We start from the raw sequence: 14,122 nt of genomic DNA on the forward strand, positions 1-14,122 counted from the left end.
CAAGGAAGGGACAGAGTTAGGTGGGCAACAGACTACCAGACCTCGAAGTCCACTCTCTTCTGTGGTCACCTGCCTCCTCTGATGAGCATGGCTGTTCCATGTGGAGAGCCATGCCCCTGCCACACCTTTCACCTGACCCTTTCCAGAGTTTCCCCACACATGGCACTTTTAAAAGACCAAGACTTTGCGTTTTGACGTCTCAGGAGAGGCAGGCTAGCAATGACCTCATCTTGTAAAATGTACCCGGATGTAACAGGACCTCCTTCTAAGTCACAAATACACCTCTTTTTATACAGTGACCAAGGAAGGAAGCAGACGTCCTCCGGACAACGAGGTGAATAGGGCTGGGGTTCCAGTGCCAGGGACCCATGGTGGGTAGAGGTGCAGCTTTTACTTCCAGGGAATTCTCATGGTGCTGCTCCATGCTTAACATCTTGTGGAAGTTTCCATCTTCGTGCCTCACTAGTGCCTTCACGCTGCTTCTGAGAGTCCCTGTATTCTAGCCCTCCGTCTACTGCTGAGCCTACCTCGCTCGCATCCTACCTCCCACTGGCAGAGTCCACTCCTCTGAGAGCCTCCTGTGTTCGCCTCAATCGTGGAGTCAGGAGAACCCGTGAATTGTCCTACTGGGAAAATGAGTCCCAATACAAATCACCTGTCTCCGTGGAGGCGTGCATGTTGCTATGATACTGAACAGATTGCATCAGTGCTTAGAGCCGTGGTTCTCAATCTTCCTAATGCCACGACCCTCTAATACAGTTCCTCATGCTGTGGTCACCCTGTATGTGGGAGGATCTGCATGTGGGTGGACCCACCTGGAGAGGGATAGAGGAGCAGTGATTCAGGGCCAAGACCATCGGGTCTTAGGTGACTCCTGTGAAAGGGTCGTTCGACCCCCAGGTTGGGAACCGCTGGTTTAGAGTACGCTGGACTAGGAAGAAAGCCCTGGTCATTTGCCTCCCATGAAAACCAGTCAATGAAAACCTATGGCTCACGGTGTCTGCTCCAGAACCTGTCGGGGTGATGGCCCTGGCCCAGGCAGTATTCTGTTCCATTGCGCACGACGCTGCCATCTCAGGGGCTGGTCCATGGCAGCTACAACATGGTGTGTTTGTCTTTGTGGTCCCTCCCCTGGTGCCATGGTCAGGGACTCCCAGTTGAGGCCTGCCTCTCAGACCGCTGAGCTCCAGGGCAGCGTGCAGGTGGAGCACGGGATCATTAACACAAGTGCGGCCATTTTTTAAGAAGTTGAAGATAAATGTTGGTGCCCCGGGAAATCCCCAAAGTCATGTGCCAATCTCACCAGGACCTGGGTTAGCTCCTAAGCTGATCTCCACGAAGTTATCTCCCTTGCGGCATCCCTTCAGGGGTTTCAGCGTCTGTCAGCTGCCACTAGCAATGAGGTCACTGATGTTTACTGAATGGCGCCCCTTGCCGGTTACTTTGTGAATGGTCTCTTTCAAGTCTCACTACAGTGAACCCTCGCCACTTCGCGCTTCGACTTCCGCGGCTTCACTCTATCGCGGTTTTTGCGTAACAGCGCATGCTCTGTCATTACTGCCACTGATTGGCTCATACTGTACACCCGCTCCTTCAGAGGAAAAAGACGGCGACCCACCTGTAGAGTACATCCCTTAAGTCATTTCATAGGCTATTGATTACAGTATTTGTAAGAACTATGTATAATAATACTGTATGTGAAATATGTAATACTGTAAACTAGATGCCATAAATAATATAATAAATAATAAATGATCATTGTAACGTCCAAAATGTTTTACTGTATTTTCCCTTTTTCGTTTAATAAATTGGGTAATACGAGTGTAATGGTGACTAAAGGGTGTTTTTTCATGTCCTCTATGCTCTAACTACGAAAATATTTGATTTACAAATAAGGAATCCTACTTCGCGGTAGGGTCTAGAACCGATTAACCGTGATAAACGAGGGTTCACTGTACTACTTTTTCAGAGATGAACCAAGTATGTACACAGAAAACTTAGGATCATTTAAGGCACATAGCCAGCAGTTAACAGTAACTCAATCCTTGAACTTCAGAACCCCTCCTCTGACTCCCACATCCCTCTTCAACATTATTGCACATGACTATTACTTCAAGAATGGGAGGGGGAAATTACATAGATCCACACCCAGCCTGGGACTAATGCCGGGGTGGGGGACGGCTAAGGCCTGCAGAGTCATTAATACCAGCAACCAGCACATGCCTCACCCGAGAGATGAAGTTCCAGCCAGCCCATTAAGGGCAAGCTACGTAATTAAATGTTTGACCAAATATAGCAGGCTACTTTCTAAATGGATAATTTTTTAGGGCTTACAAATGATGCTATAAATATCCAAATGGTCCTTGGCAGCTAAAAAGGTTCCCACCTCTGGACTAATGGGTCTTGGCGTGGCTGTTTACAAAGCTGCTGAGGTGATTTTAATATGCAGCCAGTGGCTCTCAAACCAGGCTTCTCAACATGAGCACGCACTAGGGCCAAGCTCTGGACCCTTCCCAAAAGCTTTATGTCGGGGGTGGGGCCTGACAATGTGCATTTCCGACGAGTGCCCAGGCAACACAGCAGCCGTTGAGACCCCGAGTGAACGAGCTCCTTTGCTTTGACTTTAGGAAGCCCCTGCAGTTCTTAAAGGATGGGGCTGCAGGGCAGCCCCAGCACAGTGTTCGGTGATGGATTCTGAGCCAGACCTATAGCCAGGCAGCTGGCTGAAATTTGTACTCCGTGTGGTCTCGGGTATATTTTTTAACCTTTCCATGCATTTCACTGGTAAATTGCAGGAACAGCATGAACAACGAGAAGCCGAACTGTGTAAGTTCGAGGATAAAAAGGAGGTCACCAAAAAGCAGAAGTGCTCAGTGCAAAGTTCAGACAGACCTCAGCTCGTAACTAAATCCATGGGTCTCTCCCAACCACTCCAGGCGCTGAGGGCTCCGGGAGGCAGGGAGGGAGGTAGACGGCCATGGAGGGAGGTAGACGGCCATCAGTGAATGTGTTTGGAATGACAAAGCCGTTTGCTGTTGTTCAAACAGGAATCACACGCGTCCTACATACAGCAGGTGGGCTTTTAGGTTGGTGATTGTGTATGGCCCATGAAAGGGACGCTGACCACTGCTACAGAACAATGCCGAAGTGTTGTGCTTCTCAGCTGGTCAGCTGTGGGGCCTGGAGTCTGGCTGTGTCCACTAATCCAGAAAGATGCATACATGTGGTCGCCAGAGGTTAAAAAGGCTCACCTGGGCCTTTTCAGTTCTTCATGCCTGCCCTCCCATCTTAATCCAGACGGCTGGATAAAGAATCAATGAGCTTTGTTGTTCCTGGCACTCCTGTGGGTACAGATATAAACAGGCCAGGGAGGAAAACTCAACAGATCTTCTGAAGGAATTGGCCAGTTCCAGATAATGGATAAGCAAGTATATATTCTTAAATACTTCAAAACCTGTAAAGCACCGTGTGCCCAGGCTCTGGCTATGAGGGCCAGGGTTGACTCCAGGTGTAGTGTGCAGGTTAAGTAGGTAAGTGCTTCTGGCACCAGTACCTACCTGCTCCCCAAATGCCAACGATTATTCCAGATGACTATAAATAACAAAAGGGCCCAGCAATAAAAGGTGGACGCATTTGAAAAGGATGATAAAAAATGGCAATTAAGCAGAAGCTTAGAAAAGACAATACAACTGCAACCCTCATATACGGGTCACATCCATCCAGTAAACAACCAACCAAAATCCAAGAAAAAGTGCAGCTGCCACTGGAAGTTTTTATCTATAAAGTTTTGTCTCTTTATTTAAGTTAAACAATTTTCAAGGATGGTTTCCATCTATAAAATGAATAAAGTACAAGCTCTGTACAGCAGTTCTTTTTAAAAATCAACTGGGAAAAAAATTACCAAACTATATTTTGAATTTGCAAAACATACACAGATACCATCATTTTAGCATTGATGAAGACATCGGAGACCACCACAGAGAAGACAACTAACCGCGTGTCGCACTTTGCTCCAAGGGCTCTTAGGAAAGAATGTTCATTTTTTAAAAATGGGGGGAGGAGGGTGGGATCGTCCCAATGACTAAAAAATAATGCAATCACAGTAAGTCACTTTGGCACACTGTGTCATGTAAACATAGCCCACTAAGGACCTCTCCCACCCGACGCTGAGGCTGCCTCCCAGGGCCCGGCCAGCCGATGGGAGCTGGTAGCCACGTCGCTAAGGTACAAGAGTTGATGAGACTCTGGGTGGGGTGTGGAGTGTGGGTGATGCAATCAAGAAACCCGATTTTAAAACAGATCAAATTGAGTTGACAGCAATGGGTTTTCTCCCGCACAGCAGAAGCCCACAGGTGATCGGTGCCTTACAGCGGAGCACAGGGACACGGAGAGCCCGAGTGTGGAGTCAGCAGCCTTTACCAGTACCTAAGTGTGATTTTCCTTAGATTCCCCGAGAACTGATTTGTAGCCAGGATCCTGTATGAAGATAAAAGTGGGCCATATTAAATCAGATTTATTAGCCAGCTTGTTCACTTAAAATACCTCGGACTGGGAAAGACGGGACAAGGACCTCCTTGGATATTCCTGGCATGAGCCCCACCAGCACAAAGGGCATGTGAGTGGGCTTCCGCTGAGGAAGAAAGCAGACCGACAACGTTCCCTCTCTAGAGGAATGGGCAAGAGAGGAAGCGGCACCAGCCAGGGTCAACTCGGAAGCATCTTCTAGGCCGCTCCAGTTGTGTGACCTCAGCTGGCCCCCCAAGGAGCAGAAAAGCCTGCATCTGTTCAGGCACCCGAGAGCCCAGCATCTGGTTTGCTGTCGGGCCCACCAATAACTTGGGGTGGGGGTCTCTGAGTGGGTAAGGGGACAGGGTGAGTAAAACAGGCCGAGGCTCTGGGGACAGCTGGTGGTCACGGGGAGGCAGCAGCAGACAAGTGACTAGGCTGTCTTGCACATTCTTACTTCAATCCCAAACCGTCTCCTGCTTTCTCCTGGAATCTGGGACCTCAACCAAGCTCCCAGTCTGTGCCCCAGGTCCTCAAGGGGAGTTAGCTGGTGTACTGCTACTGTTTGGCTCCCTCCTGATTCGTCATCGGGAACACTCAGAGGCGGTGACCATGGGGCGTGGGAGCAGGAAATGGAGCCGCATCTTGCAGTTGGGCGGGGCAGGCAGGCAGGTGGAACCAAGGGCAGCTGTAATCTTGCTGGAGTTGCAAATGCCCCAGGATGCCAATTACAGAAGCTGTAAATAAGGCTTGTTTTCGGGCTGAGACTAATCACCCCCCTTCTGCTGGAAGCTCAATGAATTCTGAAAGCCCAAACGAGCTCAAATTGTCATTAGCCCAGTGTGCGCGCATGTGACCCGCTTCCCGACGCCAGCTGTCTGCCTCGCTGCAGGGCAGAGAGCCGAGGGGAGGAAGCTGTGGGGTTGGTTGCTTTTCCTTAAAGAAAACTAACTTTAAAAGAACCAAAGCAACATTTGTCAAAATGAGGGACCCATACAGGTTTACAGACACCAAAAGCACGCAAAGGGAATCCTAAGACACAGCAGTAGCTCCACCTGCAACCAGAGGGGCCGGCGGCTGGAGCCTCTGGCAGCTGCTTCCCAGGCCTCCCGCCCCACAGGTGTCAGCTGTGGGGATGGGGGCGCCCAACCCAGCTGGCCAAAGTAGCACCTACTTGCTGATAAGGCTCCAAGGAGGCAAGCGGGACCCTCAAAGGGCTCCAGTCCCCCCAACTCCTTTTTCAAGGGTCTGGGCTGCATGGTGGACAATTTACATGATGATGGCAACCTGCAGAAGCCATGGGGAACTGACCGTCAATGCTTTCTTAAGATATATTGATATTTAGTGTCCCATCATAGAAAAGTTCATATTCAATTATAGCAAGTACATTAATGGAGGGGCATCTGGGCTAGGAAGGTAGTTGGGGCTGGAGGAGGAGTGGTAGGGGGACCCTGGGGGGATGGGGCGGAGCGAGAAACAACGTCAATCTGCAAAATGATAGGATTCAGTTTGGTGGGAATCATAAAGGATTAGATGAGATCACACATGATTTCGAGTCTTCCGCGCTGCTGTGACACAGCATCTCCATCCTCTTCTCCTTCGGCCCTCCAACGTGGCGGGCAGGCCACTTCCCTAGTGTCCATCATTGTCCTGGGAGTGGTGTGCGGGCGTCGGCCCGAGCACAAGTGGAAGCTGGCAGGAGAGGGGCCGGCTTGGCTTGGCAGGAGCGCTGGCTGCAGAGGCCTCGCGGGAGGGAGGAGCCATTGCCTTCTTTCCGCTTCCTTTCTGTGTCCACACAGCCCCGACACCCTGCTGAAGTTCTTCCAACTTTCAGACGGGATGGAATACTGAGGTATATAGTTTCGTGGAAAGTTTAAGAATCATAATCGAGAATGTGATCGCCAGTACTCAGCGAGCGGAGCCAGAGCCAGGGTGCACGGCTTGGCCGCTATTGCTGCAGGTTGAGCGAGAACTTCCACTGCTGGGACAGGGCAGGGCCGCACACCTCCACGCTCAGGCCCCCGTTCTTGGCCGTGCGGCTGTCCAGACACAGGTTGCTGCCCACATGCCGCAGCTTGGAGTTGCCCTCGATCTGCTCCCATTTCTGCAAAACAAGAGGGAGAAACATTATACACACCTTAGGCACGGTCTTCTGGCTGCATGAAAAACAGCAAATAAACTTGTTCGGGCCTCCCACCAAGAGCATTAGTCAGGACGACCAAGGCCCATACTCCCGAGGGCTACAGAGGCCAGAAAGGTGTGCACGCTCTCAGCACTGGATTTTCTGGGTGCCTGCAGCCTCGTCTTTGGGAGCTCTCAATTCTGGAGCCAGAGTTCTGTGCAACTGCTGAGCCATCAGACCAGGAAAGTTGCTGCTGTACGAAATTCGCATCCATTGACAAGAAGACCTGGTCCCCTCCAGGGACTTGCCCCAGGAACTCAGCTGGGGCCAAGAGCTTGCTCCGCCCCACACCAGAGAGCCCCCTCTTAGTGCCTCATGCTCAGTGGAAGCAGAGGACTAGCGTCAGGCTGAACGAGAGGGAAAGAAATGTGTGTGCATGCGACATGCCACTGAGGAGGCTTGAGTCCTATCCCGTCTTCCCAACTGGTGTGAGAGACCCATTTCAGCCAGCGTGAATGCCCCAAATCTCAGTGGTGTGCTCTTCCTGCCTAAGACCAGGCAATATTTGCCCATCTCTGTATGCAATGTCTCAGTGCCTCTCTACTGGTGTGCGCGCGCGCACACACACACACGCATACACAAACCAAGTCAGAGGCACAGCCTATAGCCAGGCAGAGTGGCTGTAGGAGCCTCTTCTCAAGGGGCCAGTGGCTGGGGAGGAGGAGCCAAATGTGTGGGAGACCTGACACTGTGTGTGACAAAGACCCCATTCTCTCTATGCCACAAGTGAGCCCCCAAAGTTGGCCCACAGTGAATGTCCATTGCCCCCGGTGCAGGCGGGCTACAGAGTGCCAGGCATTCTTCATTGCGCTCCTGAGCGTCCCGCACCTGCTCCCCTCCGGCCATCTTTCCCCCTCCTGTCTTCCCCCATTGCCATGGAGAGTCTATGTGGCTGCCAAGGTCCAGGCCACCTCGGAAGCATTCAGAACCACGTCAGCAGACATCATGGAACAAAGGAACCGGACTCCATTCTCTGTGGGGACTCTATCATGTGTCAAAGCATCACTTAATGAGCAGCCTTACACTAATGTAACCAAGTCAAGTCCTAGCTGTATCCTTGGAAGGCAGCCAGTCAAAACTGACTGGCCTACCTACCTACCTACAAGCGCTGTGGAGAGGGCTGCTTTCTAAGAGTGACATGGGACGCAAATGGCACCATCTCTCTGGGCTAGGAACGTCAGAATCCCCAGGCACACACATTTTGCTTGCAAGTCTGTTTCTGTCCCATGATGCCTTTAACGAGGTGCCGGTTATGATTCACCAGACAAGGGGCCGGCAGAAGCACCCATTGTTCTTGAAATACAGCCAACTCTCCCAAAGGAACATTCCTTAGGAGATTAAAAGTGTATTTGTTTGAAAACCAACAAAATATGGTTTGGAGACCAGACAACATCACCGGTTCTTTACATATCAAAGACTTTTAGGTTAAGAAGAATTCACTTAACTTTAGTTAAGTCATTAGGTTAAGGAGAAATTCACTTAATTTTGAGAAAGCAGATCATAGTACTAGGCTTTGCCTAACTCTAGTTTGAAGCCAACCATAAAGCCAAACCAAACTCGCGGCCATTGAGTCAGTGCCGACTTACAGCAACACTAAAGGACAGGGTAGAACTGTCCCCACGAGTTTCTCTTTGCGACTGTAACTCTTTACAGGAGTAGAAAGCCGCGCCTTTTCCCCACAGAGTGGTTAGTGGTTTTGAACTGCTGACCTTCCAGATTTCAGCCTAACACATAACCACTATGCCACTGGGGCTCCTCTGATGCCAACAGACAGTGGGTATTAAGCAAGACCTGTAATTACGTCATCAGAAGGGCCCACGTTTTTGGGTGGCCGGCAGTGAGCAGGAACTCGGCCCATTGCAATGTAGGCCGAACAAGAAAGGGAGCACCCTGGATGTGGCTGGTGTTCCGGAGAGGAACACATGAAAAAGCGACGTTTGCAAGCATTTCCTTGTTAAGTTTAAACCGGTCACAACTCACAAAGGAGCGGCTGAGAGGGCGCTGGGGAGACAGTTAAGAGATCCAGAGTCCTAGCCTGCTTTTCCCCATGTGCCCTCGGGGAGGAAGGATTCGGTCTCTGGACTCCAGCATCCCACTTTGTGGAATGAGTGCTGGGCGAGGGTCTGCCGGGGCTCTTGGCTCTGAGAGGCTCTGTGCTCCACCTGTCCGTGAGGGCACAGCACGGCGGCCCAGCTACCCACCGGCTGGAATAGCTGTTCCTGCCTCTTTCCAACACCTCAGCCCAGGGCTCCAAAGACAGTGACAACCACAAAACATGCCAGAGAAAAGTGCCCTAGCAATAGGTGTGAAGTCTTGTGCAAAGACTCTCAAAAGGTTTATAGAAAAAGTCCATTATCTTTCAATCTTGTTTTCCACAAACTTCTTGGAGCGCCCTTGTGTATTCTAAACAGTTTGGGAAAAAATAAAGTGCAATATATGTGTGTGTGCGTGTGCGTGTGTGTGCGTGCGCACGCGCGCGAAGGAGCCGTGGCACTGTGGGTTCGCCTAGGGCCTGCTGACTACTACGTTAGCAGTTCAAAACCCACCAGCGGCTCGCCAGGTGAAGCCATCTGTTCCCGTGAAGGTTTATAGTCTGGTAAAGAAGCCCTACGTGGGGTTGCTATGATTCAGAATCGACTTGATGGCAGTGGGTGTAGTTTTGGTTTGGGGTGCCTGTGTGTGTATAATGACTTTTATACTTCAGCATTTAAAACCTTTAAATAAATTTTATCAGAAAAAAATATTTAGAGAATAAATGCAATTTCGATTTAAAACATACAGTGGCCTGGAAAGAATACTGAGAATATAACGGGGAATATGCAATGCTATTAGACCTTTGGCTTAAGAAATTAAAGAACAGCTTTTGACCCATCCAAAGGACAGGTGTAGCTAGAGCTGTTGGTGGTGTCCAGGCAGAGCCAGAGGTAAGAAAAGGTCTCCCCGGGGTGCACCCTCTCCCCCACTCCCAACACTGATGGCCCAGCGATGGTTCCTGTAGCCCAGATCTGCGCGGCTCCCTGGAGGACACAGGCGAGCATGGAGCTCATAAAGGGTCTAGACACTCGGCCGATGCTCGCACGCCCCTCACGCAGACATACGCAGCTCTGGCGGGGAGCGCAAGCAGGCAGGCTCTGAGAGTCTCACCTGTCTGCTGTCATTTTCTCGGCAGCCCTGGAGCTTGATGAGAGAGCCAGGTGCGCGGTCTACCACAGTAAGGCACAAATCCATGTGTTTCACCGACTTGTCCTTTGTTAAGGCCCATTCCTGGAACACGAGACAAGAAAATGAAAGAAAGATCCCAATAGGGCAACGAACAGTGTCGGGGCATTAAGATTCCAAGCTCCTGAACCAACTCCCAACCAACAAATCACTTTCCAACTAAGGGCCAGTCTGCAGTGGAGATAGGCCCGGGGTAGCCTCTTGCTCGAGCAGTACAAGTTGACCTACTGATGGACAAATGTGCTTTGAGAACCTTGGTAATGAGAACTAACGGTATTAGCGATTTCAGTTCAAATGCAAGTGAGCGGTTCATACTCACATGTCCAAAACAAAATGTGAGATGTAAAGACGGTCACTACACTGAGCTCCCAGTCTACAAGGCAGCCAATTCCCTGCTTTTTCTGCCTGCATTACTTTGGAATCACCACCCCGGTAGTAAGCCATGACCGTCTGACTCAGAGTGGCCAATACCAGTCCGTTTCAGCTCACCCCTGCCCAGGATGCCTACTTCTAGGGGCACCATGCCAATTCAATATTTATGAGGATGGATTTCAACATGTGAAAATAATAAATTATATATAATACATAATCAATTAAAAAACAAAGCGTGTCGCCTCATCATTGGGCACCACGTTGATCTAGTGAGGCAGACAGTGATTTCAAAACCCTAGAAAGGAATCTACAGATCAACACTCCTAAGTTTACACCATCTCCACCGGCTAACATCCATTGAGCGTTGGCTGTGTGGCAAGAGTTCCACGAGGGACTATTATTATTTCTAAATGACAAAAGGTAACAGAGGAAGAGCGCTTGAAAAAATACACAGAGGAGCCCCGGTGGCATAGTGGTTCTGCCTTGGGCTGCGATACAGAAAATAAACACACGCACGTATCTGAGTTTCAGTAAAAGAAGTATTGCGACTAGTGCTGCAGTTCATGCACACATCTGCTACCAGTAGATGGCAGCAGATAAGTTCCCTCAGTAATGCACTTGACTTAGTTTTGCTAGGATGTCTACAAAGATAGAAAGATTGGTGTGTGTGTGTGTGTGTGTGTATGTGCACCATGGAAAAACGGCTATTTTTAGGTTATCAATATCAAAATTTTCACAAAACTCACACGCATCTTACCAAATCACTGAAGCTTAGCAACACGATTCGGGAAACGCTGCCCATGAGAAACGAGTGTCTAGGGAAGGTTCCAGCCCACTGCCATGGGGCCATTCTGCGCGAGCAGCCCTGTGGGCGGAAAGAACTGCCCCTGGGGGTGGGCGTCTGCGGCACGACTCTGGGAGAGTCGAAAGCCTCAGCGTCCTCCCGGGAAGGTAGCTTAGAGGACCTCAAAGATGAGGCGAGAGAGGTCCCACGGTCTGTTTGGACGCATGAAACAGCTCTGGCTGAGGTGCAGAAACTGCACCTGGAAGAAGATCGCAGAGTTAACGCTGAAGCAGTAACTACTAACGTTGCGATTTCACGTGGTTTGGCGTTTTCCGTTTTGCGCGGCCCTCGCGGGGCCTTATTATGAAGCAGCGTTAAAGAGACCGAAAACTGCTCTGTGGGAAGGCGGCCGGGGAAGCTCCGTCATGACAATGCAGCGCTCTTTCTTCCAGGGGCGCAAAGGCTGTCCCAGGAGAACCTCGCTGGGAAACCTTACCCGTCCCCGCAGCCCTTCCCAGGAGAACCTCACTGGGAAACCTTACCCGCCCCCCGCAGCCCTTTCTTGTGTGGTTGTTTCCCAAACCCAGAGAACACTTCAAAAGAAGAGGAGTTAAATTTGTTGAGGATGCCCAAACTGCCCTTTGGACACCGTGGAAACTGAAGAGTGCAGACCTCGATGCTGAGCAAACAATAGCTTGACATTTGGATATTTTTGCGTAGTAAAAGTTTCTATGATTTGGTGCCAATATTTTTTGAGTTACATTCATCGATTTATGTACACATACATAAGCAAACACACATTTATTCAAAGGGACTTAAAAAAGTTCATGGAAAAACTCTCATTGTTTTTTCCCATGAACTGTATGAAGTACCCTTGTATAAATTTAGACCCAAGAAGGCAGAGTTGAAAGGAAAACCTCTCTGAACAATAAACAAGACAACGATGGAGGTAGGAGGTCAGAGAACAGGGCGACTGCTGAGGCCAGACACAGGAGGGGCTGGGAGTTAAAGGGCTGCACTCGGTGGGGGGAGAACCAGCCACCTCCTCTGGGATCAAAAGGAACAAAGCTTCTTACAACTCGGAGTCCCACAGGGACACCCTCAGCTCCGTGCACCACTCTGCCCTCATCATCCCCGCACCTGTGATGCTGAGGAACCCCAGTGATGGGACCACACTGTCACCAGGTTGGGACAAGTGAGGTAATTCAACATTCTAAGGGGGCGAGGGCATGGTAGATGGACAGACAGACACAAGCCCTGCCCTTGAAGGGTTCCCTTGCAGTGGGAGAAACGGATTGCGTACAAATGAATACATGGCATGACTTTCTCTCTCACTGGCCACTGAGTGGATGCTGATGCACAGCACCCCTGTGGAAGAGAGCAGAACTGCCCTTTTGGGATTCGCAGGCTGTAAATCTTCACAGGAGCAAAGAGCCTCATGTTTCTCCCATGGAGCGGCCAGCAGGTTTGAACTGTTGACCTTGACATTAGCAGCCCAACATATATCCACTACACCATCAGGACATGGCTTTAGGTACTAATAAGTACTAAGAAGGATTTCCTTTTTTCCTGTTCCACAGGGCAGAGGTAAGGAAAGGAACAAATAATCCTTGCAGGAGCACACTATTTAGTACCTAAATTATCAGTACGTTATTAGAAAAATACAAAAATCTGGAGGTGAAAACCACACAACCCCTCTCGGGGGTCAGTCGAGGAGCACAGTGGCCGTCTCTGGCCCAGGAGTGCGGAGAGTGGCTTGATCTTGTCGCTGACTTAGCTTGCTCTTTTATATTAACAGTTTCCTCTCTGGATTTCAGTTTTCACACCTTTAAATGAGTGTTTTTCAAAGTGCGTTCCAAGTGGGATTCTACGAAAAACAAGTTGTGAGCCAAATAAACGTGGGGAGCACTGAATACATACCACATCTCTCTTTTGGAAATCCCTACAACAAGCTGAGAGAAAACTAAGCCACATGCCCTGCTTAACTGAGCATTGCCCAAACTTACACCTGGGCATACCCCCTGCCCCGCCTACCTACGACAGGTCCAGACCTTGGACTAGGAGGCATAGTATCTGGGAATGGCGTACAAGAGGCCAGATGACTGATCCCAAAAGTCCGCTGCTAGAAGATGCAATGGGGCCTCTTCTAAAGCATACATGTTAAAACGTCTCCCATGTTTCCACGCAGCATTCAAGATGTAGAGGCCCCAATATTTAGTACGGCTCCTTGGGTCCCCAAAGGGACAAGCAGAGGCGCCCTCACTTGTGGGCAACGAGGAGAGCGTTAGGTTGTCCTGCTGTTGAGAGAGGTGGGAGGGTATGCTGAGCCCCGTGAAAGCTCAGGCCTGGGTATTTCTACACTCTCGCTGCTACTCTGCATGTGCTTCATTGTTTTAAAACAGACTCGACGCTGCCTTCCAGAAAACCTCATTTCGCATGCAAACACCACAGAGAACTGTGACTTCGTTCTCTGACTGCATTTCAATGATCTGAATTTATTTTAAAAAGCAGACATAAATATTTCAGAAATGCTTTTTGAGCTGCCCTTCTTAAGAATAATGTCCTCTATTTCCTATGCGTCTGCCGCACAATCCTCAGCCAGACACGAGAGAGCAAAATTGACTCTTCCAAAGTACCATAGCCTACTTCTAGTTAGGAAATGTGAGCTATCCTCTCATTTCTCATTCCGGGGGCACGCTATTCAAGAGCTTCGCACCCCATCCCTCCAGAGATGACCTGTGCACAGTGGGCGTGGGAGCTGAAACATCTGGCAGGGGCTAGGAACCTCTCTGGCTTTGTTTCCCCTCAGGACTGTCCAGTTCACTGGCTGCTACCCACGTGTAACTATTGGAATTCAAATGAAATGAAATTGTCAACTGACCCAGACCCCTTAGGACTGAAGGTCTGGGTCACCCCACCAGGCAAAAAAAACCACAGCCAGCTGAGGTGCTTGCTGAGGGCAAAGGTAATACAGAATGGGTAGTAGTAGAAGGTAGTTCTACCTATCAATTACGACCATGTGATCAATTGCAAAAGCGAGGTTTGTAATTGTCAATGTA

The 14,122-nt window shown here is 49.9% G+C and overlaps 1 protein-coding gene across 1 annotated transcript in view; it reads right to left on the bottom strand.

Moving 5' to 3' along the window:
• Positions 1-5,634: 5,634 nt before the first annotated feature.
• GALNT2 (polypeptide N-acetylgalactosaminyltransferase 2) overlaps positions 5,635-14,122 on the bottom strand; it is a 128,383-nt gene continuing 119,895 nt past the window's right edge. Inside the window, exons 15-16 of the mRNA XM_004712203.2 lie at positions 9,833-9,952; positions 5,635-6,610 (exon numbers count right to left, since the gene is read on the bottom strand). Of these exons, the coding sequence (XP_004712260.1) occupies positions 6,455-6,610; positions 9,833-9,952 (276 nt within the window). The 3' untranslated portion in view covers positions 5,635-6,454. The remainder of the gene's footprint in view (positions 6,611-9,832; positions 9,953-14,122) is intronic.

Source organism: Echinops telfairi, unplaced genomic scaffold, assembly GCF_000313985.2.
Source record: "Echinops telfairi isolate 266 unplaced genomic scaffold, ASM31398v2 ScPeMD7_7424;HRSCAF=8462, whole genome shotgun sequence".
Classification (NCBI taxonomy): Eukaryota; Metazoa; Chordata; class Mammalia; order Afrosoricida; family Tenrecidae; genus Echinops; species Echinops telfairi.